The sequence below is a fragment of the Penicillium odoratum genome, assembly GCF_028828045.1.
Source record: "Penicillium odoratum strain IBT 22623 chromosome Unknown utg000001l_segment0_segment0, whole genome shotgun sequence".
In the NCBI taxonomy this organism is placed as follows: domain Eukaryota; kingdom Fungi; phylum Ascomycota; class Eurotiomycetes; order Eurotiales; family Aspergillaceae; genus Penicillium; species Penicillium odoratum.
The window spans coordinates 3,470,020-3,491,422 of record NW_026643143.1 but is presented as its reverse complement, the minus strand read 5'-3'; the positions used below and the strand labels follow the sequence as shown (position 1 = coordinate 3,491,422).

The 21,403-nt window shown below is 48.2% G+C and overlaps 10 protein-coding genes across 10 annotated transcripts; 5 read left to right on the top strand and 5 right to left on the bottom strand.

Annotated features, from left to right (window-relative positions):
- Window positions 1-16: 16 nt before the first annotated feature.
- On the bottom strand, window positions 17-1,348 carry N7520_001327 (uncharacterized protein; the record flags this gene model as incomplete). Its single annotated transcript, XM_057135262.1, has 1 exon — window positions 17-1,348. The coding sequence occupies one exon, from the start codon at window positions 1,346-1,348 to the stop codon at window positions 17-19; it is 1,332 nt and encodes a 443-aa protein (XP_057001198.1).
- Window positions 1,349-2,699: 1,351 nt separating this feature from the next.
- On the top strand, window positions 2,700-4,695 carry N7520_001326 (uncharacterized protein; the record flags this gene model as incomplete). Its single annotated transcript, XM_057135261.1, has 3 exons — window positions 2,700-2,783; window positions 2,842-3,006; window positions 3,070-4,695. 3 exons carry the CDS (start codon window positions 2,700-2,702, stop codon window positions 4,693-4,695), a joined length of 1,875 nt encoding a protein of 624 aa, XP_057001197.1.
- A 742-nt stretch (window positions 4,696-5,437) lies between these two features.
- N7520_001325 (threonine aldolase family protein) lies at window positions 5,438-6,529 on the top strand (the record flags this gene model as incomplete). Its single annotated transcript, XM_057135260.1, has 1 exon — window positions 5,438-6,529. One exon carries the CDS (start codon window positions 5,438-5,440, stop codon window positions 6,527-6,529), a length of 1,092 nt encoding a protein of 363 aa, XP_057001196.1.
- Window positions 6,530-6,815: 286 nt separating this feature from the next.
- On the top strand, window positions 6,816-8,978 carry N7520_001324 (transcription factor domain-containing protein; the record flags this gene model as incomplete). Its single annotated transcript, XM_057135259.1, has 5 exons — window positions 6,816-6,847; window positions 6,898-7,499; window positions 7,550-8,126; window positions 8,176-8,521; window positions 8,577-8,978. The coding sequence occupies 5 exons, from the start codon at window positions 6,816-6,818 to the stop codon at window positions 8,976-8,978; spliced, it is 1,959 nt and encodes a 652-aa protein (XP_057001195.1).
- A 133-nt stretch (window positions 8,979-9,111) lies between these two features.
- N7520_001323 (uncharacterized protein) lies at window positions 9,112-10,411 on the bottom strand (the record flags this gene model as incomplete). Its single annotated transcript, XM_057135258.1, has 5 exons — window positions 9,112-9,442; window positions 9,498-10,041; window positions 10,101-10,137; window positions 10,188-10,207; window positions 10,270-10,411. 5 exons carry the CDS (start codon window positions 10,409-10,411, stop codon window positions 9,112-9,114), a joined length of 1,074 nt encoding a protein of 357 aa, XP_057001194.1.
- Window positions 10,412-11,065: 654 nt separating this feature from the next.
- Window positions 11,066-12,472, top strand: N7520_001322 (alkene reductase; the record flags this gene model as incomplete). Its single annotated transcript, XM_057135257.1, has 3 exons — window positions 11,066-11,314; window positions 11,433-12,068; window positions 12,131-12,472. The coding sequence occupies 3 exons, from the start codon at window positions 11,066-11,068 to the stop codon at window positions 12,470-12,472; spliced, it is 1,227 nt and encodes a 408-aa protein (XP_057001193.1).
- A 479-nt stretch (window positions 12,473-12,951) lies between these two features.
- On the bottom strand, window positions 12,952-15,081 carry N7520_001321 (NADPH cytochrome P450 oxidoreductase family protein; the record flags this gene model as incomplete). Its single annotated transcript, XM_057135256.1, has 1 exon — window positions 12,952-15,081. The coding sequence occupies one exon, from the start codon at window positions 15,079-15,081 to the stop codon at window positions 12,952-12,954; it is 2,130 nt and encodes a 709-aa protein (XP_057001192.1).
- A 1,082-nt stretch (window positions 15,082-16,163) lies between these two features.
- On the bottom strand, window positions 16,164-17,809 carry N7520_001320 (cytochrome P450; the record flags this gene model as incomplete). The annotated part of the gene is made up of 2 exons (XM_057135255.1): window positions 16,164-17,647; window positions 17,704-17,809. The coding sequence occupies 2 exons, from the start codon at window positions 17,807-17,809 to the stop codon at window positions 16,164-16,166; spliced, it is 1,590 nt and encodes a 529-aa protein (XP_057001191.1).
- Window positions 17,810-18,331: 522 nt separating this feature from the next.
- On the bottom strand, window positions 18,332-19,163 carry N7520_001319 (non-canonical purine NTP pyrophosphatase; the record flags this gene model as incomplete). Its single annotated transcript, XM_057135254.1, has 6 exons — window positions 18,332-18,415; window positions 18,477-18,538; window positions 18,590-18,626; window positions 18,677-18,821; window positions 18,875-18,948; window positions 18,999-19,163. The coding sequence occupies 6 exons, from the start codon at window positions 19,161-19,163 to the stop codon at window positions 18,332-18,334; spliced, it is 567 nt and encodes a 188-aa protein (XP_057001190.1).
- Window positions 19,164-19,588: 425 nt separating this feature from the next.
- On the top strand, window positions 19,589-20,807 carry N7520_001318 (aldo/keto reductase; the record flags this gene model as incomplete). Its single annotated transcript, XM_057135253.1, has 4 exons — window positions 19,589-19,632; window positions 19,692-19,842; window positions 19,900-20,256; window positions 20,307-20,807. The coding sequence occupies 4 exons, from the start codon at window positions 19,589-19,591 to the stop codon at window positions 20,805-20,807; spliced, it is 1,053 nt and encodes a 350-aa protein (XP_057001189.1).
- Between the last annotated feature and the right edge of the window lie 596 nt (window positions 20,808-21,403).

Here is a 21,403-nt window from a genome sequence, read left to right as displayed (position 1 = left end):
ATGAGATCGATATACCTTAAACTACCGTTCGCAGGGCATACCCAGCAACACGCTGAGCAAGCTGATCAGCACGTTCTTCAGACGTCACATACTTTGTCTCAGTAGGAAGAACAGAAGCGAGGTCCGAGAGCTGAACAAGTTGCGTAGTAATAGCAACAGAGGTGGAGTCCGAATCCGACGTCGGCAATCCTTGCCATCGCACCATTATAGTCCCCTCATTCAATCCAGTCGTATTAACCCAGTTATAAACACCCGGATCCTCCCGCGACACAACAAGCGTATAAGTGCCATTAGAATTCGCGACCGCCTGCTCACTATTCAAACTATCTTGACTGCTCCCCGGGTTGACGGTGATCATCCACGGGTCCGTCACGGGGAAGACCCAATAAGTCGAATCGCCTGGCGTTAGGGTAGCGACCAGAGTCTCGTTGGTATCGAGCGAGAAATGTCCAAATGAACTTGCTTGGCTTGTCAACGTTCCCAGCGTGCTTGACTGGCTAGGCGAAGATAGCGTGTTCACCTCATTCACCGAGGTTTTGATACCCAGAGAACCGGCTCCATAGTCGATGATCGATTCTTGTAAGTTCCATTTAGCAGTTGAAAGGATCTCTGCATCGGTGATTGGTGTGCTAGAGGTACCGCCGACCAGCTCCACGGTGATGTTGTCAGGTGTTTGTGTGAGCCAATCTCCTAGGTTATTGCGGATAAATAGTTGTTTTGCAAGCAAAGTAGACTGGATATGGTTCGTATTGTTTCCAGCCGTGGAGCTGTTGATGGTGATAGTATACGATCCATCGTCATTGATAATCAAGTCACTGTTCGAGATGCTTGCGATAGTATTCTGGGAATTAACGTCGCTTATGAGTGAAAACGTTGTATCCGCTGGTGCTGGTGTGTGGCGGTAGCCTGTGATCACGTAGTCGAGGCTGTAGTCGATGGGAATGGTGCGGTAGATGCAGTCCGGGTTGTCGTAGGAGTATCGTCCGCCAACGACATCCAGATCGAACCAATCCCGTGGACCGGCGTCGAGCCAGTAGACCTTTGGGTAGTTGGAGTCGTTGTTCACTGCCTTTTGGATTGCGCTGAATATCAATTCTTCAATTGCGGCGTCAAGGCTTGATGAGGCTTCGTCGCTGATGGGAAGTCCATGGGCTGTTTTGTAGGCGGCCTTTGCCTCGGCTTTGAGGACGGTAAAGCTGTTGTTCTGGTAGATTTGAAGGGCGAGGTCATCCAAGTCCCGTTGGTCTGATGTTGCGAGGGGATTCGAGTATGCCGCGCTGGTTGTAGCCAGAAAAAGGGCTATGACAGCAGCGCTGCAAACATCTCGGGACAAGGACAAAACTTTCATAGTTAACTTTAATCTTTGCAATGCTTCAATTTCGTATAAACAGAGGGCAAATAGCCCTTCCCCTGATTATTTATATACAAAAAGTATGAGGTCTTCGATCAAAATTATTGCGCAACAAACCTCCGGGATCAGCATTAATCTAATCTCAAATTACCCGGGACAAAGAACGCGTACAGATGCCTCGCTTGTAATCTAAGCGAAGGTGGCTTTCCAAATCCATGTCGCAATCAGGATGAGAACAGACTGTCTAGTCTCAATACTCCGTAGTCTGCACGGAATGACGGATTATGCCCCACTTAGTTGCAATAACGAATTCTGACGAATCCTGACGAATTCATAAGCAACAACACAATTTGAGCACAATTTGCGTCTTATATTCATACCATTGCATCATTCGAAACTGCACGATATCAAGCGACTGTCAAGTTGGATTTATAGATCATCAAATTTACACGTGAGAAAAATGTTGATCCGGGCCTCGGGACTTTGGATATTCAATTATCTCAACCTGCCAGCTGCGAGTTCCAACACTATCTAGGTATGAATGCTAAAATCCGGTGCACAAGAACCTTCACATCGAAATACGTAATATGATGGACGCTTCAGACATGTGAATTGGGTGAAACCTCGAAAGTCACTTGACTAGTAGTCACATGAGACAGTATCACATGATCAAGCTACAATATCATGTGATCTGACTCCCTTATCTGTTTGTCGTGTTTGTGTAAAATGCCAAATTCTGTGCTTTGTCCACTTTGTCTCGGCATTCTCCACTGGCTTATTGGAAACCAGTGAAGTCTCCACTGATGGAAGAGATTTGATGTCATCGTTGATCTGAGATATATCTGAGATATCGAGTTGCCAGATACAATTCAATGTGATATCTAGATATAGTATCTTCGACAGATCTGGTGTGGTGTTGTGGTTCACTATTGATTTATGCGCAACCAGACCCTGGAATGGCACCATCTGCGGAGTACATAAGAACCTAGTCAATTAACCTACTAGTCAATTTAGTCCAATCAGACAAACCCCATGTATAGACTTTGAATAGAACATTTCTCCGATCTTCTTTTCTTGTAAACAAGGGGCAAGCATGCACCGAGATTGGAATAATCCAGGTCCGCGTCATCCGGGCGCTTGAAAAATACTTGCCGGCCCCTATTGGCTCCACTTGGGGTCCAGAAGTCCCGTTGTCCACCCCCAATCGCCAATTTCGCTTGCCCCTCTGGCTACTAGGCGTCACAGATCTGCGACGATCTGCGCACTGCCCTTCCGTCCCCTGGTCGCTGGTTTTGCGTCCCTTCATGGACTTCTGACCTCTGTCCGTGTCGCTCATTCCACCATCACCATGTTCTGGCAGGGCTTATTGCTGCTGCTCGCGCAAAATGCCGTCGCTTGGCATTCGAACGATGATATGATGTCCTTCGTTACCGTAGGTCAAGTCAGGTACAACTTGCAGTCGCGCGGACTAATCTTCTTTTCTTTCCTAGCTCCCGGATGTCAAGGCTCTCAAATTCGATATAAACTACGAGCATCGCGATCGTGTCAGCCCGGGATACTGGTTTGTCTCGCCTTATCTACACATCGCGCCCGACGAACCCACCAGCCTCTACGAACAATACCAAACTGGCCCGCACATATACGACCAGGATGGGGTATGCTTACACCATCATCTTGCCATAAGTCGCGAGCGAGACCGCTGACCCAATTTTTAATAGCGCCTCGTCTGGACCGGAGCACCGATGTTTGACAACCGCAACGTCTTTGATTTCAAAGCCGTTACCCTGAATAACGAGACATATATGTCTCTCATCTTGCAATATAGTTACGATGGGAGCGAACGAGGATTTGGCATGATCCTTGACCCGAACTACCAGGTCTACCGAAAACTTCCCTTGAGGGAAGACCTGGGGTCCTTCGACATCCACGAATTCAATGTTCTTGATAACGGCCAATCCGCGCTGGTTACGGTCTATCTGTCCGAAGAAATTACCCTGGAAGCCTTTGGTCGCCCCGAGGAAAAGACCTGGTTAGAGTATGGTGGATTCGCAGAGCTTGATATTAACAATGCGGATATTCTCTACCACTGGAACTCGTTTGCCGAAGTTCCACTATGGGAAACTGTCCATTATCATCCCGCTTCTCAAGTGGAAGGGGCCCCCGGTTGGGACTATGTGCACATCAACGCAGCGGATAAGAACGACAATGGTGACTACCTGGTTTCCATGCGCTTCACGAACACCATTTACCTCATCTCGGGTCAGACTGGGACCATCATGTGGCGCCTGGGAGGACAGGGAAACAGTGACTTCGTTCAGGATTTCACCTTTTCTAAACAACACGACGCCAAATTCATTGAGTCATCGGGAACACGACACGTGATATCATTGTTAAACAATGCCTCTGATGAGGAATTTGCCGAGGAAGAAATCTCGTCAGCTTTGATCATAGAATTGGAAACTGGCACAACTCCAATGACCGCTCGCGTCCTCAATCGCTACAATCGTCCCGATAAGGACCTCACTCGCCTTCGGGGCAATGCTCAGCAATTGCCCAATAAGAACATGTTCGTATGTTGGAGTCAAGGCGGGTACATCTCGGAATTTTCCCCCGAGGGAGAAGTTTTGATGAGCGCCAGTTTCACATCGCCGCGCTTTTCGAACTACCGCGCCTATAAGTTCGAGTTCACTGGCCGCCCGACTACTCCTCCAGACCTTGTTGCTTCTGTGTTTGGCAGTGATGAGACGAACCTCGTCACCACTGTGCACGTTAGTTGGAATGGTGCCACAGATGTGGCCTCGTGGAACTTCTACGCCCAGGCGTCCGAATTTGAAGCCCCGGTCTTCATCGGCAATGTCTCCAAGTTCGATTTCGAATCGATGTTCATTGCCAAAGGATATATGGATTGGTTGTCTGTCGAAGCTGTGCATCACGATGGCCACGTCATGGGCACCTCAAAGGTGCACCGAACCAAGTTCCCTGATTGGAAGGCTTCTGGATACTTAGGCTACTCCGGGATTCCGAAACCCCAGGATCCGTCCAAGTTCACATCCGCTGAAGGTCGTGCATCCGACCAGGTGAGTGACCCGAGCCGTGATTCGTCACTGGATGACACGGCAGACGCGGAGGTCCGAAAGGCAGCACAAATGCTTTCCATTTCCTATGAGAAAATTCGCAGGATTGGGGGTATCTTCGCACTTATCCTACTTCTGGTAGTGATGTCTGGCATCATGGCAGGCTATTTACTTATTCGTGGCTGGCGGGTCCGGCTTTACCACCGCGTTCCATTAGAAGAAGGTCCACCCGAAGAGGAGCAGCATCTCAGACCTGAGATGACCGAGTAACATCCCTGTGGAAAATTCCATCTTTTGTTCCTAGCTGCATGGCCTTCTGGAGTTAACTGTATATAATCGGTTCATCCGGTAGGCAATATTGCCAATTGTAAATAGCCGGCGTTTTACATTTCTGTCTATCATTCCGATTCTTCTTTGTTATCTGATATTCAAAAGTCCCACAGATAATGTCAATTTATATGGCTTGATTGCATTACCCCTACAAGAAAATTTTGCAGGATCTTTGCCATGACAGGACTACCAACGGCGTATGTAAATTTCCCAGCTCCGGGAGCTCAAGATCCTTCTGAGCTCAGTTCTAGCTTAGATTTCACCCCCACATTCTCAGCTCCGTGTGACCAGAGCCAATTGAGCGAGAAAATAATTTTGGATACTTCGGGTTCCCGGGATTGTCCCGTTTCACGAGCCTCTCCAATTATACCCCTCACCCAGACCTTGATCAGAATGCATCTCCAACTTTTTGGCCCACAAGTTATCGATAATAACCAATCCCGCGCCGCAAGGGATTTCCGACTGGCGGATCTCGGGAATAAACCAGCAGTATTCCCGAGCTATCATTCCCGAATTATCTTTTCTTTCCCGAACTTTCTATTTAGTCCACCGTGACTCAAATTTGCCATCCACGGATTGCGTAATTATTTTTAAACAATTGTGCTCTTCCTGTTGGCGTTCAAAATCACCCTTAAGGTTCCTTCAATACCATTCAACATTGGGAACATCGCAGAGTGACACAATGCCATCAACCAATCTCTGCCAAGACGAGGCATGCCCTCCATACAGTCTTATGGACGATTATAGCGAGGGCGCTCACCCACAGATTCTGGAAGCTCTTTTACGCACAAATTCCACCCAACAAGTTTCGTACGGTGGCGACGACTACAGCAATTCCGCCAGGCAATTGATTCGCGAGAAAATCAATTGCACGGAAGATGAGGCCGATATCTTCTTTGTGCCTAGTGGCACATCAGCAAACCTGATCTCAATCGCTAGCTGTCTCCGGCCATATGAGGCCGTGATTACTCTTGAAACGGGTCATATCGCCTGCAAAGAAGCCGGTGCCATCGAGGCCACGGGACACAAGCTTATTCTTGTCCCACCGGTCGATGGCAAGATAACAACGACCAATCTGCAAAAAGCCATTCAGCAAAATCAGTTCTTTCCGCATATGGCGAAGCCGAAACTCCTTTATATCTCTAATGCTTCGGAGACGGGAACAATCTACACGAAGCGGGAATTGAGCAGTTTGTCTGCGCTGTGCAAGCAATTGAATCTTCTGCTCCTAGTGGATGGAGCTCGAATCGGAACGGCACTGTGCTCGAAAAAGAACGATATGACACTCCGCGATATCTTTGACTACTCCGATATTTTCTGGATTGGTGGCACGAAAGCTGGTGCCCTAATGGGAGAAGCTATTGTCGTTAAGAAGGAGCTAGCAGAGGGCTTCGTTTTCCACCTCAAGCAACACGGCGCTTTGCTGGCGAAGGGCCGTATCATGGGTGTTCAATTTGTGGAGCTGTTCCGTGATGATTTGTTTTTCACATTGGCTGGACATGCGAATGCAATGGCCGAGAAGATTTCGGCGAATTTCGAGAATCTGGGACATGAGCTCGCTGCGGAAACTGCGACAAACCAGGTATTTGTTACTCTTCCCCAGAATCTGGTTCGAAGGCTGCAGGATAGATTCCGCTTCTATATTTGGGAGCAGCTTGATGATGGGCGGGTTATGATCCGCCTGGTGACGTCTTGGGCTACGGATGAGTTGCAGGTTGATAAGTTTAATGCATGGGTGGCGCAGTGGACCGCGGCGTCCAAAGACTTTGATTAGAATAGCATCACATAGAACATTATAATTAATTAATATTTCGAAACGTCTGAATTCAAATGTTTGAACTCGCTCGACCATTCGGGTATCGCTTTAAATCTGTTTCCTATCACATGATCATGCTGGTAAAGATGGTAATAATGACACCTTGATTTTCTGGCACCCGACACACCTCCTGTTGAACTCAGTTGGAATGCAACCTCTACACCTGAACTTGGCATTGCCCTTTATAAAGATACATTTAATGATCTCTACATGACGGGCCATTAATTGGTCCTTGAAAGCCCAAATGAGGCTTTCGATATCTTGTGGTGCATGTCGGTGAGATAAGCTGAACGAAAGAAGTTCAGTTCAATTGCTGACCATCATAGGCGGGCAAAAGTCAAGTGTGTTCACGAGGGCAGCCCTCCTTGTCAGCGCTGTCACAGAAACAAGAGTGATGACTGCGTTCTGACAGACCCTCGAGCCTTGAAACCAACAGGCAAAGAAACAGGCACAGGCACTCAACGAGGTGCCAGACCTAGAGCAGGACAGAAGCGACGAGCAACCACTGCACTGGGTCCAGATATACGCCTTGAGCAAAGTCCTCGTTCAGTCCTTTCGCGTACAGTGTCAGAGAACCTCGAGAACCCCATATCAGCTTTACCACCATCGATCGTTATCACCGCCGTGGAAACTTATCGGAAGAAGTTTCCCATCACTAACTTTCTACATTACCCCTCTTTAATCTCTGATGTCTCGTCCAACTTCCAGTCTATTGATCCGGTTTTTGTCGCATCCTTGCTCTCTCTGTGCGTGCGCTTCATGAGTGGAGATGGGCTCGCGGATGAAGAGACCTATGCTGGCTATGCACGAAAACATCTCGCTCATCGCGTCATGGAGGCTCCTTCCCTTTATCTTGCCCAGTCTCTAGTGATGATCTCTTTCTACGAATGGGGGACTGGTCGGCCCTATCAAGCATGGATGTATAGCGGTATGTATGGAGATGACCGGAATTTATAGAATACACACTGATTCTCCTAGGCATGGCTACATATATGATTCAATCACTGCTCAAAATGTCCGATGACAGCATGGAACATAGTCCACACGAATTCCATGCGTCTCAAACTCAGTACGAACAGCTTGTTCGTACCTACTGGTGTTGTTTTGCGCAAGACTGTGAGCTGAGCTCTGGTGCACGACAACATTTTGCGTTGTCATTTTCTCAAATCTCCGTCCCGCTTCCTATCAGCGACCGGGATTTTAATTTCAACCATACGCCGGAGAGAAGGTTGATGCCTGCTGATATGAACAGGCAATGTTCGCTAGCGAGAAATCTGACCATCGAGCATGGCCTCACCATAGTAACGCGCGGATTTGATATCTTCGTGCGGATATTGAGGTTTGCTAATGAACACCGTCGCTCCTTGGCATCTTTGGAATCGGAGGACTCTACATCGCCTCTTCTCCAGACTTGGCAAAGACTCAAGGGCGAGTTGGATGAATGGAGGTCTCTTCAAGATATGACTGTTCGATATCCCGCGACTAGCGCGCAGGCTCATGTGGCCCTCGGGTATGGAGAGCTTTTCGCCTACATCAACCTGATATATTTCATGAGGTATGCTGAGCTGTGTCATGCATCAAAGTTATTGAACTAACTGAACCAGCATATTGTTTCTTCACCGTGATCGCTTCCTATCGAATCTCAAACCTCATTCCGACGTTTTCCATGACATGAATGATGACGACCACCAAGAGCCTGGCACAATCAAAGAGTTGTTCGCGGCCGTGCAGAACATCAGCGGGGTTTTATCAGCTCTAGAAGCATCCGAAGCCCCAGTGATGACCCCCTACTCAGGATTCAGTGTCTTTGTAGCCGCACACATTAACATGTACGGGACCATCGCTCCAATGCGATACCCTGGTGGAATTGAGCGAGCAGAAGAGGAAAAGAGCAAGAATCTAATCTACCTTGAGCGGCTAAGCCGATTGTGGCCCGTTGCTCGAAGCTGGGTAAGTGATAATCATGAAATCCTGAAATCTTGAAATCTCTCTAACTAGTTCCCAGTGGCGCACTGTCCAAGAAGCAAATCGATTCTATGAAACAGTCAAGAGTACACAAACACATACTGAAAGTGGTCTGCACAGTCCCCAACGGTTTGCACTGGCGGGTCGATTGGATGAATATGGTGATATTCGCTCCCGACCACGCGAGATGCATATGGCTAGGTCTATGACTGCGGAGCCTGGCGATGCCGACACGCATCATTCCCATGGCCATCTTTTATCATCGACCCCGGAGAGTGAAGCTACATTCATGTCACGAGAACAGGCCGGACTCCATGACGTCGAAACCGACATGTTTCAGTGGCCGTTCATCGACGCATCATGGTCTGCTGGCTTTGACGCCGGGCTAGACGGGCTGTGGCATCACTCAGGATTATTCGATTCAAACCCTCCCTTCAGGTAGCATCAATTAATTCAGGACGAAAGTAATGTGGTAAGGAAAAAGAGAATCTATGAGATTATTCCGTAAGAGACTGCAGTTAATGTAAACCGGATTATATAATACATTCATCAACGTCATCGACCAGTGACCAGCTCTATCGACTAGAGCTATCCGCGCTGGCAGCAGCCACACTGGCACTTTCGATAGTCTGCTCCACCGCAACGGTCTTTCTGATTCCGTCGAAAACGCTAGAATCATTCGTCTCCGGACCACCGGCGTAAGAAATGAGATGGCTTTGGTCGCCAAAGTTAGGCGCCTTCTCCCACCCGACCTTGGAATTGTTACCGGACTTCCGGTCGGCGAGCTGGAGCTCGGAGCTCTGGTTATAGTATTTTTGCGAAGAGTAGTTCTTCTTGTAGAAAGCAATGAGAACGTTGAGAACGGGAAGACAAGCGCAGATCAGACCCATACCACCCTCGGCATTACTAAAGTGACCAGTTAGCACCCACACCGCGATAGAATGGGAATAATTAGACATACCCCGACATGATAACAACAACAAAGAAAATAGTCTGATTAGCGGAGCTACCATCCCGCAGCACCAGGACCAATCGGTACAAACTGAACGCGGTGGCGAGACCACCCGCACCCAGAATACCCATAACCCGGAGCTTCCGGTTCCGCGACATTTGCAACGACCAGGTCAGGGGCAGGGGAAGGACGAGAATGATGATATCACTGACGACACTGATGACGGAATCGGCAATCAAGGCAGCCGTCTGGTCGAGGCAGGATCCAGGCTCACTTTCTCCGAGCCAGTAGCGAGGGATGGGATTGCACATGCGGATCTTCACGATCAGGGCGACGGTATAGTATGTGCAGAGACAAGCGAGAAAGATGTAGATGAACATCACCTTACCGCGGTAAGGCTTGAAGATGCGAGTCAGGATGGAGAGAAGGGCGACTTTAGTGAAAAGAGCCATTGGGCAATAAAGGATAGTGGCGATGTAGCACATCTTTTTGAATTGGATCTGGTCGGCATCTGAAACGTCTCCGATGTTGTAACCACCGCCATATTTGCCGACTTGGAAAAGTTAGTATGGTCGTTGTGTGGTGGATGGTGGGTTGTATGTGGTTGCTTACCGACGATACTGATTCCGCAGTATCCCATAAACAAAGCCTTGGATGGGTTAGTACCATTGGGTGATTGATCTAGTAAATTAAACGTACCCAAGCGATAGTACAAGCAGCTAAAGAAGCCGAATTAGTACAAAGGTCCGTGATGAATCAAGGGGGGGGGGTTAAAAGGTACCATCTTCGATTCCAAGACCCTGCTTAAACCGTAATCGGGTGTAAAAGCGCAACGCCACAAAGGCAGTACATATAGGGATACATAGAACCTGTGTGACGAAGTTCACAGTATGGAGAACATCTTTTGGATTAGCGATCGTCATGTTGGAAAATATCCAGACATGAAAGAGAAAAGACAGGGGATCGGCCCATTAAGAACAATGGAGACTTTATGGGTCAAAATGGGATTGAGGTGTGGGATGAACGGGGGGGTGTGGGGAGGAAAAGTGACAGAGATCGGACCTCCGAGGTATTACCATGGTTCAAGCGCGTATTCCGGGTGGCTGCAACTATGGTTTAACGGGAGGGATCGGTGGAGAACAGACTTATTGATCCATTTGACAAGGAAAATCGAGACCTCGAATCTATGAATCTATTACGTGGACTGTGCATTTTTTCAGAATCGGGGATGATTCTTGTAATCCGTGTGGTAAGATAGAATCCACTTCATTCTGGATGTAGAATAGTTGGGTGGAGATCTCACGCTCAGACACCAATACTAAAGCATGATTCCCACGTTCAAATGTCATTATTTGTTAGACACGGGACGAGAAAGTGGGTTACAATCAAATTCTAAAACCACTCAATAATCGAATTGATAGGTACAAAAGGAAAAGGGGGGAAGCGATAGGAACCTGACTAGACTAAACGTAGTTCTAGTCTTTTAGTCTCCCAGTTTACCTTTTTTTTCCACAGTTTAATTTCCTTTTTTCCTTTTCAAAATAATCGTACTTTTTTGTTTCTCCAGTATCTCCGCGATGACTATCCACTATCTCGAGTCTGCCCTATTTCAGCCTTTACAAATTGCAAATGGCCGTATCACGCTCAGCCACCGCATCGTCCATGCGCCTCTTACCCGTAACCGTGGAGTCCCGGAGAAGTCTATTAGCACCCCCGAAGCGCCAAACCGAGTTTGGATTCCTGGAGATCTCGTTGTCGAGTATTATTCCCAGCGTGCCACCAATGGAGGCTTAATGATCACCGAGGGAATCCCCCCTTCGTTAGAGGTAAGCTGAAACAAAGTTCCCAATCGAACCAGAAGGAAACGCGGCAGAAGAAACCTAATTTCTGTTTTTTGCCCCCCCTTTCTCGTTTGCCCTGCATCTAACCTGCATTCAAATCCAGAGCAATGGTATGCCCGGTGTTCCCGGCCTCTTCACCTCCGAACAAGCCGCTGGCTGGAAACGGGTTGTTGATGCTGTCCATGCAAAGGGGGGCATTATCTATTGTCAGCTTTGGCACGCTGGTCGAGCCACTATTCCCCAGATGACTGGGTCGCCGGCTGTGTGTCCGTCGGCTACGGTGTGGGACTCGCCCACAGAATGCTACTCCCACCCCCCTGTCGGCTCCACTGAGCCTGTCCGATACGCGGACCACCCGCCTATTGAACTGTCTGTCGCGCATCTCAAGCGGACCATTCAGGATTATTGCGAGGCTGCCAAGACCGCTTTGGAAATAGGGTTTGATGGCGTGGAAATCCACAGTGGCAATGGCTATCTTCCCGAGCAATTCCTGAGCTCCAATATCAACAAGCGCACAGACGCGTATGGTGGATCGCCGGAAAAACGGTGCCTGTTTGTTTTTGAGTTAATGGATGAATTGGCCAAGACTATTGGAGAGGAGAATTTGGCTATTCGACTCTCGCCCTTTGGATTGTTCAATCAGGCGCGTGGGGAGCAGCGTGTTGAGACTTGGACTCATCTTTGTGAAGGTTTGAAGAGGAGCCACCCAAAGCTCTCTTACGTTAGCTTTATTGAACCGGTATGATTTCCTTTCTATTTTTCCGTTTAAGGTTTGTTTTCGGTCTAACCGAACTCTCGCAGCGATATGAACAAATCTTTAGTGAAGGCGAAAAGGAAGATTTTCTTCAGAGTTGGGGCCTGAAGGATATCACCCTTGATCGATTCCGGAAGATCTTCGGGAACACGCCTTTCTTCTCTGCTGGAGGATTCGATGACAAAAATTCCTGGGGTGTTGTGGAATCTGGCAAATATGATGGTCTCCTGTACGGCCGTTACTTTATCAGTAACCCTGACCTGGTGGATCGACTGAAGAAGGGCCTCCCTTTGGCTCCGTACGACCGAAGTCGATTCTATGGGCCCTTTGAGGACAATGCTTTTCATTATACGGATTATCCGACTGCGGGTCCACAGTGGAAGATATAGGTAGATTATTATAGACGAACTTTATAAAGTAATTATTTTGTTTAGCCGCTCGCCTAATAGCGTCTACCGAACCACAGGGTGGCAAAAGCTTAAAGATCTACACAAACACAAATAAACATCTGACATCCTCGTGACATCCCCGAAAGTTCAGCCTTTCAGCCGCATGGCTACTGATTCTTCGGGTGGATTCCGCTTGACCCAAGGTTCAATGATCAGCTTGCGCTTCCACTTCCCTTTCCAGGTATTGGTAGCTTGGCCCGCTTATTTCCATTGATCAGGGATCTCGGCTAGTAGCGTGCAATGGCTGAACTCTATTGAAATTGCTTTCCAAAATTCGTTACAAAAGGAGAAAAAAGTTAAAATACAAACTAAAAAAAAAAAAAAAATAGAAAACAAACAGACAGACAGAAAGTGAACAAAGAAGCTGAGATGAAGAAAAGAAGAAAGGAACAAAGAACAAACAAGAAAAAAAAAACCCCTCACCCCCAAACGTCCTCTTGCCACTTATTCTTCTTCTTAACAGCTTTACTCCAATTACTAGCCTCATCTCCCGACCACCCCTTAGCCTCTTGCATGCTCGCCCCAACAACCTTCTCCACTTCCCGGGCCATCCCAGCCCTGCCACAAATATAGAAACTCGCTCCATCATCAATGAACTGCACAACATCTGCCCCAAGCTCAGAAACCCGATCCTGTACGTATCGCCGTGGCGTCTGTCTCGAGAACGCTGTGACCACCCTCAATTTCTCCCCTAAAGTACTCTGCATCTCCGCAAGTTCGTCCCGGTAAATAAAATCCTCATCAGGGTCCCGACATCCAAAAAAGAGAAGCATTGGTCCGATTTCCTTTCCGATCTTCTGTACCTGGCACCGCTCGGAAAGGAATGCTCGGAAGGGCGCCAGGCCTGTTCCGGCGCCGACCATTATTAATGGCGTTTTCGCTGTTATGGGGAGTTTGAACTTGCTTCGGCGGATGTGGGCGAATATCTTGCCTCCTTCGAGGGCGTTGCTGGGTCCATTTAGGTGGTATGTTAGGCCGTGCGGGTGAGGTTGGGACTGGGCGTTTCGGGAGATGGCGAGGAGGTAGTTTGATGTAATGCCGTGAACCAACTCGGTTGGGTTCTCTGGGAGGGGGTTTGTAGATACGATGGCCGTGATAGAGGGTTTTCGGGGAGAGACTACACTGCTGGAGGAAATGGAGTAGTAGCGAGGACGGATGTGTGGGATTGTCTCGACCAGGTAGGAGAGGGGGATGTTCGTCCATGGTTGGTCGGGACAGGCGAGCTGTAAGAGGCGGCCGAGGTTGAGGTGGGTGCGGTTGATGATCCCTGCGTAGTAGTCTTTGTCCTGGCCTAGCTGGGTCAAGTAAGTCTTTGCTTGGGATGTAGGTGCGAACTGGGCGAGATCGCGGACATTGTCTCGGTTGACGGGGGCACAGATCTCCAGGTAGTAGCGGAGAAGAGCGATGGTGCTGGTTGGGGTTGGGAGGGTAATCTTGGTCGCTGGATCGACGGGTCTGATGATGACTGGGATATCACGGTGTGAAGAAATACCGAGGGTGTCGAGTAGACGCTCAACTTCTGAATCTGGGTTGGCAGGCCAGATGGCAAGGTGGTCACCGGTCTTGTACGTCAACTCAGGCTGATTGCTGAGATCCACGTCCATGTGGATACAGTTGCGGTCGGATGAGGTGAATAGCTCTCGAGAGCTGGTAATGCTCAAGCTTCGAACGGGTGACGATTGAGCGGCTCCCTTGGGGGCATCGATCTGATCATTCGGTTCTCCGTGGTGAAGGTCGATAGGCTCCAATGACTCATCCTCCTCGACCTTCAGGCTTGGAACATACTTGGATTCCACTTCCTTGAAGCCTAGTTTGTCTTTGAAAACTGCAAACAGACTATCTTTCCAAGTCATAAAGTCTTCTTCGGTGGCACCTTCGGCATCATTGGCTTTACCGACTGGCATCAGGGCTTTGGCACCAAACTTCTCCAAACCTTCCACAATGACATCGATAACTTTGTTGTAGAACTTGTAGTTGGTGTTGCCCAGACCAAAGGCAGTATATTGAAGATTAGCTAGCGAGACATCGCTAGCCTTGGTAATCCAGCTCCAGAACTCCGCAGTATTGTCAGCCGGATCACCTTCGCCGTAAGTAGAAACAATAAAAATGGCCAATTTTGTATTCGGAATCTCCGAAACGGTCACTGGATCATAGTCTGAAAGATCTGCCGACATACATCCCTGGCCCCAGCGAATGGAAATCTCTCGGGCCAGGCGATTGGCAAAGCCCTCAGCGGTACCGGATTGTGATCCCCAGAAAACGACAACGTTCTTCCCAGTCTCTTCCATCTTCTGTGCAATGTTTCTGGTCTCCTTGAAACTCGCGCCAGTCTGGTCGCCATTCTTCAGTTGTGGACGCTCGAAATAGAGATGATAATGTGGATCAACCTTGTCCCAGAGGATTCCTCGAGAGAGGTATCCTGCTGAGACACCGACGATGATGGCCAAGGCAGCATAATCAGCAATACCGGTCGGTGTTGCGTACTTTTGAAGCTCTGCCAGGATTTCTGGTGAGAGGTTCAGTTGTGCGAGCTCTGCAAAAGAAATCATTATGGCGAATGTAATTCGGGGGTCGGGTCATGAGGTACGAAGAAGAGGAACATCTGGACAGCGGGTAAGAGATATTAGTACTTTTTGAAATGACCGCAAGTATCCTTATCTCCAAGGAATATGATAAACCCCGCGTATCAAGATGGTATCTCCAAGAAGGGCAGGCAATGGGGGAAATAGATTGCGGGGGATCAAAGTCTAATTGATCCCCACTTCGCGGGGAAACATTCCCATCATGGAGACAAGTCAAGCAGGGTTTCTGGTACCGGCCGGCATAAGCAGAATAAGCTTATGTTCACCGATGGAACCAATCTGGGTTAGGATTTCCTATGACGAGGAGGCGGTCCGGGGTAACTTCCCCGATCAAGTTCACCGGGGCCGCACGTTCACATCGGAACTTCAAAACATCACAACGAGGTTGATAATCGTAGACAGATTAGATCTGTCGCTCTGGGCGGTTTTCCTATTTGGGAAGGCTTAGGTCACGTCTGGTATTGAAAAGATATTTTGACTAATGTAACATCTGAATGCAAACACCCGGACGCCCTCAATCTTGGAATGGCAATCTGCTCTCCGGAATATTCTGCTGCGTGGAGAAATTCTCCGACACGTAGAATGAATTCCTGATAATCTGCTCGGCGGTTCTTGTGGGAGTTCAAACATGGCGTCTCAAGATCCAAGGAGATACGGTTGAATGTTTCCAACGAATCCGAGATCTATCAGAAGTAGCGACTACCCAGGTATGCCAGCATGAAGATGGTCCCTCTACAGCCTATAGTTCTTGAGAAGCATTGTAAAGCCCTTTGCCGTTTTGTTGTTCGCGATCGGGGCGAGTCTTTGGTTGGGGATGCGTTACATCTATCGGGTATTAAAATCGGGATATCATGAAGTACTTTGCATACCTAGTTGTTGGTGAAAATACTGAATGAGAAAATTGAATATTGGCTTGAATTGGATAGCTCTTCTCAGTATGATCTTCGGGCTAAAATCAGGGAACCTCTAGTGCCGCCAAAAACAGTTATATCGTCAATCTAGGTATCATATCGAGGTGACAGTGGATCAACCCTCAAATTCGCGTCCACTCACTCAACCTTCTCCATATTGCGTCGCCAGATCTTCACAGGCATATCTTTCAAAATCAAGTTCATGGTCTCTTCCCGCTTCATCTCCCATCCAGGGTAGGGCAAAGTAAACTCATACCGATGTACCATAGATGCAACCGCTTTTGTTTGTTCCAAGTATGAAATATTGCGACCAATACAAGAGCGAGCACCAGCAGAGAAAGCGATCAAGTAGGGTTGGAGAGATTTTCCTTCCTCCCCAAGCCACCGCTCTGGAATATACTGGTCTGAATTGGGGAAAACACCCTCATCGCGGTGAGCGACATAAGCAGACATGCTAACAGAAGTGTTACCGGGAACCCACTCTCCAAGAATATTTGTTCCTGAAGCAGGTGTCTCACGGGGGAGGCCATGAGATGTCGGAGGGAAGATCCGCAAAGACTCATCCAGACAAGCGCGAAGGTATGGAAGGTGCTTGACTTTATCGTAGTCGGCAACATATTCATCTCCATCAAGGACATTGTCCAGTTCTTCGCGGAGCTTGGCCAGGGTTCGGGGATTCCGAAGGAGTTGGTACATGACATTGGTAATGGCAACAGCCGTCGTCACGCTGCCAGCATTCATCATGATATTGCATTCAGCAATCACCTCACCCCATTCGAGGTTGTTCGGGTTTCCATTCTTATCCTCCATGAGGGCCTGGAAGAAATCGTCGAGCTTTTCGCCTGCCTCGTAACGGCGGAGTCTCTCATTTCCTCGTCGCCACATGATGTTTTCCCAGTTATCGCTTGCCTTTTGCATTTCGTTGAAATAGGGGATCACGTTGACCAATTTGTTGAGCACGGGATACCAGTCGTAGTTCCATAGGATGTATGACTGTTTGCGAGCTGTTGGGTAGAGTGCATCGCGCAGACTTGTGGTATATGTTGAACCATCCTTTCGCTCTGCAAGACACATATCGTTGCCTTGGTCCAAGAAACCCAGTTTCTCGGAAAGACCAATGTCGGCAATGGCATCAAGGGTGAAGTAGTTGTTCCATGCGCGCAAGTCCAAAGTGAGCTCGTTTTGGTCCGGTGCGACTCGACCAGATGCAACATCTTCTTTGGGAGCCATGGTGCAGACCTCATCAAAGTGCTTGAACATTCTCTGAACTTTGTCGGTAACCTTGTATTCCCAGCTCTCTAGATTCTTCAAAGCATACGCTGAGGAGAGGACCTTGCGCTTCCTTGCGTGGTCTGGCTTATCCACAACATCAGCTAGATTAAAGTGAGAGCCAGAGGTAACCAAGTAGGAGCTATCTTTGATGCACTTGGTATTGTGGCCGTATATGTCCTTGATCGCGCGCACATCTCCGTATGACAGCATGTTGGGTCCTGTTCGAATCACAGGGTGCTTTTTGTGCAATTCAGCCAGCTCCTTGGATCTGAATCCTCGAGACGCCATGATCATGAAAGGTATTGCAGAAAAGCCAGAGAACGGGTGGAGGTTGGGATACTTGCGAAGTCCTGCAATATCGTTAATGGTTTGATCCGCTCGGTTGGATTCATTCGTTTAAACATACCCTTAGGGTCACGAAGATATTCCACATATGGATAGCCAAAGAAAAATATGAAGGCCAAGACAAGAAGCTCGATCGCGTAGGGGGCGACTGCGAGGACCGACAACATCTTGTCGGAGTATAATTGTGCAGATGGGGTGTTACCAGAGAGGAAAAGAATTCAAAGATTGATCACGGATTCAGAGCCAAGTGCCCGATTCAAAGACAGAAGTCGGATATTGTCTATAATGATAGAACTGACAAAATGATTGCGGGAAAGCTGAACGGAAGATGGTATAAATATCATTTGCAATGGTTCCAGGGAGTACATCACCCCAAGACCATCAATGAGGGACGAGAAGTCGCGTTTCTCATGGGGTACTTACTACTCCCAATCCAGTATATTCATCATTCATCCATGGTCTAGAGATGCGAATAAACATCGAATGGTTAATCTTGCCTCTCATCTGTGTCATATCTGGCTATGTGGGGCGCAGTAGACGCGGGGAATATTACTATCTTCGCAGAACATGGAAATTGTTCCCGTCGCCCACGTTTGGAACTTGGACCGTTGGAGGTAAGAAAGTGCGGGGTGGCGAAAAGAGTAAAGGAGCCCGTTCCCTCTGATCTATATCAAATCTCTATGTATGTCTTATTGTATCAAGAACCGGTTGTTGTCCCGAGCTAGCCACTCCTGGAATTTGAATAAAGCTTGATATCGATGAGACAGCTTGTTCTAGATTATGTCAGTACAAGTCAGGATATCTCAAGCGCCCAGGTGGAAGCTCGATTCATACTTTTTTGTCATGCGCCATTTCTGCAAGAGTTTCCCCTTTGTGCTCAAAGATAGGCTCCCAGCCTGGGATGCGTTGTCAACTCCCCATTACAAGATCATCTTCTCGACACATACCAAAGACAGGTGGACCTCTAGCAGGGACGATTTTTCCCTGCGCAGTATTTAGTAGGTTGCAACTTGTCTCATTCTATCTTGACGAACCTCGAGTCTACCCTGGAAAACCAAGGGTTCCATTTCAGGACCAGCTGAAAAGGCAAATGTGCAAACAGCGTTCGCGCTCTTGTCGGTATGAGAGTACAGAAGTTTATTCAAACCATCGTTTCCTAGTGACTCTAGAAAATATTTACTTTGCGAAGTCAACATTCTGCTCCGAGCCTCTCATTATTGAGCATTACCTACATGTACGGCCCTGGAAGTCCTTTCATGGCATGAAACTCCAAAGCCGAATCTTCCACTATGACTGGTCCATTTATCTAACGATACATTAGCTCAATTGGTCAAGAAATCTACCTGGAGACTAAACAATTTCAGCGGCTCGCCGGCACTTGTCGGTCGCGATCTCCTCCAATGATCCCTGAATTTCGGGAAGATCCAATGACACGGACTCAACGGGTATCCATCCACCTAGTATCGCATTGACCTCAATAACCTTGTTGGGATTTCCAGTTACAAATTTGAGGGTCTTCATGTTGATAGCTTTCTGGATTAAGTCATCAAGGCCGGATTGCAGGGTCAAATTCACCGCTCTGCCTACCGCCTAATAGAACCAGAACGAATCGTGAGATACGAATGTCTTTGGTCACGTCTACGGAGGTGAGTACCAAGAAGTGGTTTACTTTGGGATGTATAATTGGTTATCGTCTTTTGACTGTGTTATGCATACGGGGTCTTCACAGCCGACCTCATGGCCGGATTGATGGTAGTGGGTGGACAACATGAAAGCCAATCGGTTACTTGTCGGCTACCTTGATGTTCGGTGTTGATTTCGGCATATATTTGTGCAAGCCGCTGCACCGAACTTTTTATTAATGCCGCATGGCAAACGTCGATTGTCTTTCTTCTATTGATTTCAATTTTCTTAATTATCTTCGAATACATTGATATTATTTCAATATGTCCGCCCAAATGGAATACGTTCGGTATGAGCCCCGCGCCTAGTGTTACACGATGATTTAACCATCATGGTAAATATATGCTGAGAACCTACGGGTTATAGCCTCGGAAACTCAGGCCTGAAGGTGTCCAAGATCATTCTTGGTACTATGGGGATTGGAACCTCTGAATGGCAGGATTGGGTTCTGGATGAGGAGGATTCCCTGCCTCTGATCGAGCACGCATACAAGCGGGGAATCAACACCTGGGATACGGTGAGTAACATGACCCATGAACTAACTGGCGAATCATTTCTGATCTTCGTAAATTAGGCCGACGTCTACTCCCATGGTCGCTCTGAGGAGATCGTGGGCAAGGCATTGAAGAAGTATAACATCCCCCGCAACCGCGTGGTGATCATGACAAAGTGCTTCTTCGGCGTTGATGACGAGGGTGCCCAACCTGCCATCTCCGCCACCGCTCGCAATGACGGCGCCTTCGTCAACCGTGCCGGTCTGTCTCGCAAGCACATCTTTGACGCTGTCGACGCCAGTGTCGAGCGTCTGGGCACTTATATCGATGTGCTGCAGATTCACCGTCTGGACCGGGAAACTCCCCGTGAGGAGATTATGAAGGCTCTCAACGACGTTATTGAGAGTGGCAAGGTCCGCTATATTGGAGCCAGCTCGGTAAGTGCATTTCACGGTTATCATCTGCTAGATCGTCTAACCGGTACTAGATGGCTGCATGGGAGTTCCAAACACTGCAGAATATCGCCGCTCGGAACGGCTGGCACAAGTTCATCTCGATGCAGAACTACCACAACCTGCTTGATCGTGAAGAAGAGCGCGAGATGATCCCCTACTGTCTGGACAGTGGCGTCTCACTGATTCCCTGGTCTCCGATGGCCCGGGGTGTGTTGACCCGACCATGGGGCTCGACTGCAAGTGTTCGCGAGAACACTGATGCTACTCTGAAGGGCATCGTGCGTGGTCGTGAGAGCGAGGCTGATAAGAAGATTGTCGATCGCGTTGAGGAGCTGGCTGGCAAGAAGGGTGTGAGCATGGCCCAGATTTCTATCGCTTGGTCGCTGAGTCAACCGAGTGAACAGCCTATTCTTGGACTGAGCAGCATCAAGCGTATTGACGAGGCTGTTGATAGTCTGCAGGTTAAGTTGACTCCCGAGGAGATCAAATACTTGGAGGAGCCTTATCTGCCAAAGGCTATCCTCAAGCAGTAGCAGGGATATCCTCGATTGAATTGGTAGATTGGCTGGGCCGATCTTGAAATTTAAAGTCGCCACTGAGACCAACTGTTCTCTTCCAGCCCATCTCATCTGTCCATTGATTATTCATGCGTGGTTTTCGCGCTTCTTAAGGAGGAAGAAATTCTGCGTAGAAATCATCACAAACAGTACAATTACTCCGCTCAGTCCTCACACGGGGTGACGAAAGCGAATGCACCGAAAGTGTACATCTTCCAAACCATCTTCTAGAAGAGCAATATACATCGAAAAGAAAGAGAAATATTAAAAGGATATTCGGTTTTGACGATCATCCGTGCTTTGGCTCCCTTTTCCTCGAAAAGAACGCATGGAATACTTATGTTTTCTTTTCCATATGGGGGATGAACTCTCCTTGACCTTGCATGGTTTATCTTAACTCAGGTTACGCAATATCTTGAATTCATTTCTCCAGCAAGAACAAAGCCAATTGATCCTATTCTATGTGTTACATGGGGAGCCATGAAGCTATGAAGTCTATCGATAGTCAATCATGGTACAACAAGTAAGTGCCTAGATGCTAAATGTCTTGATTCCCTTGATCGGATCTGAAG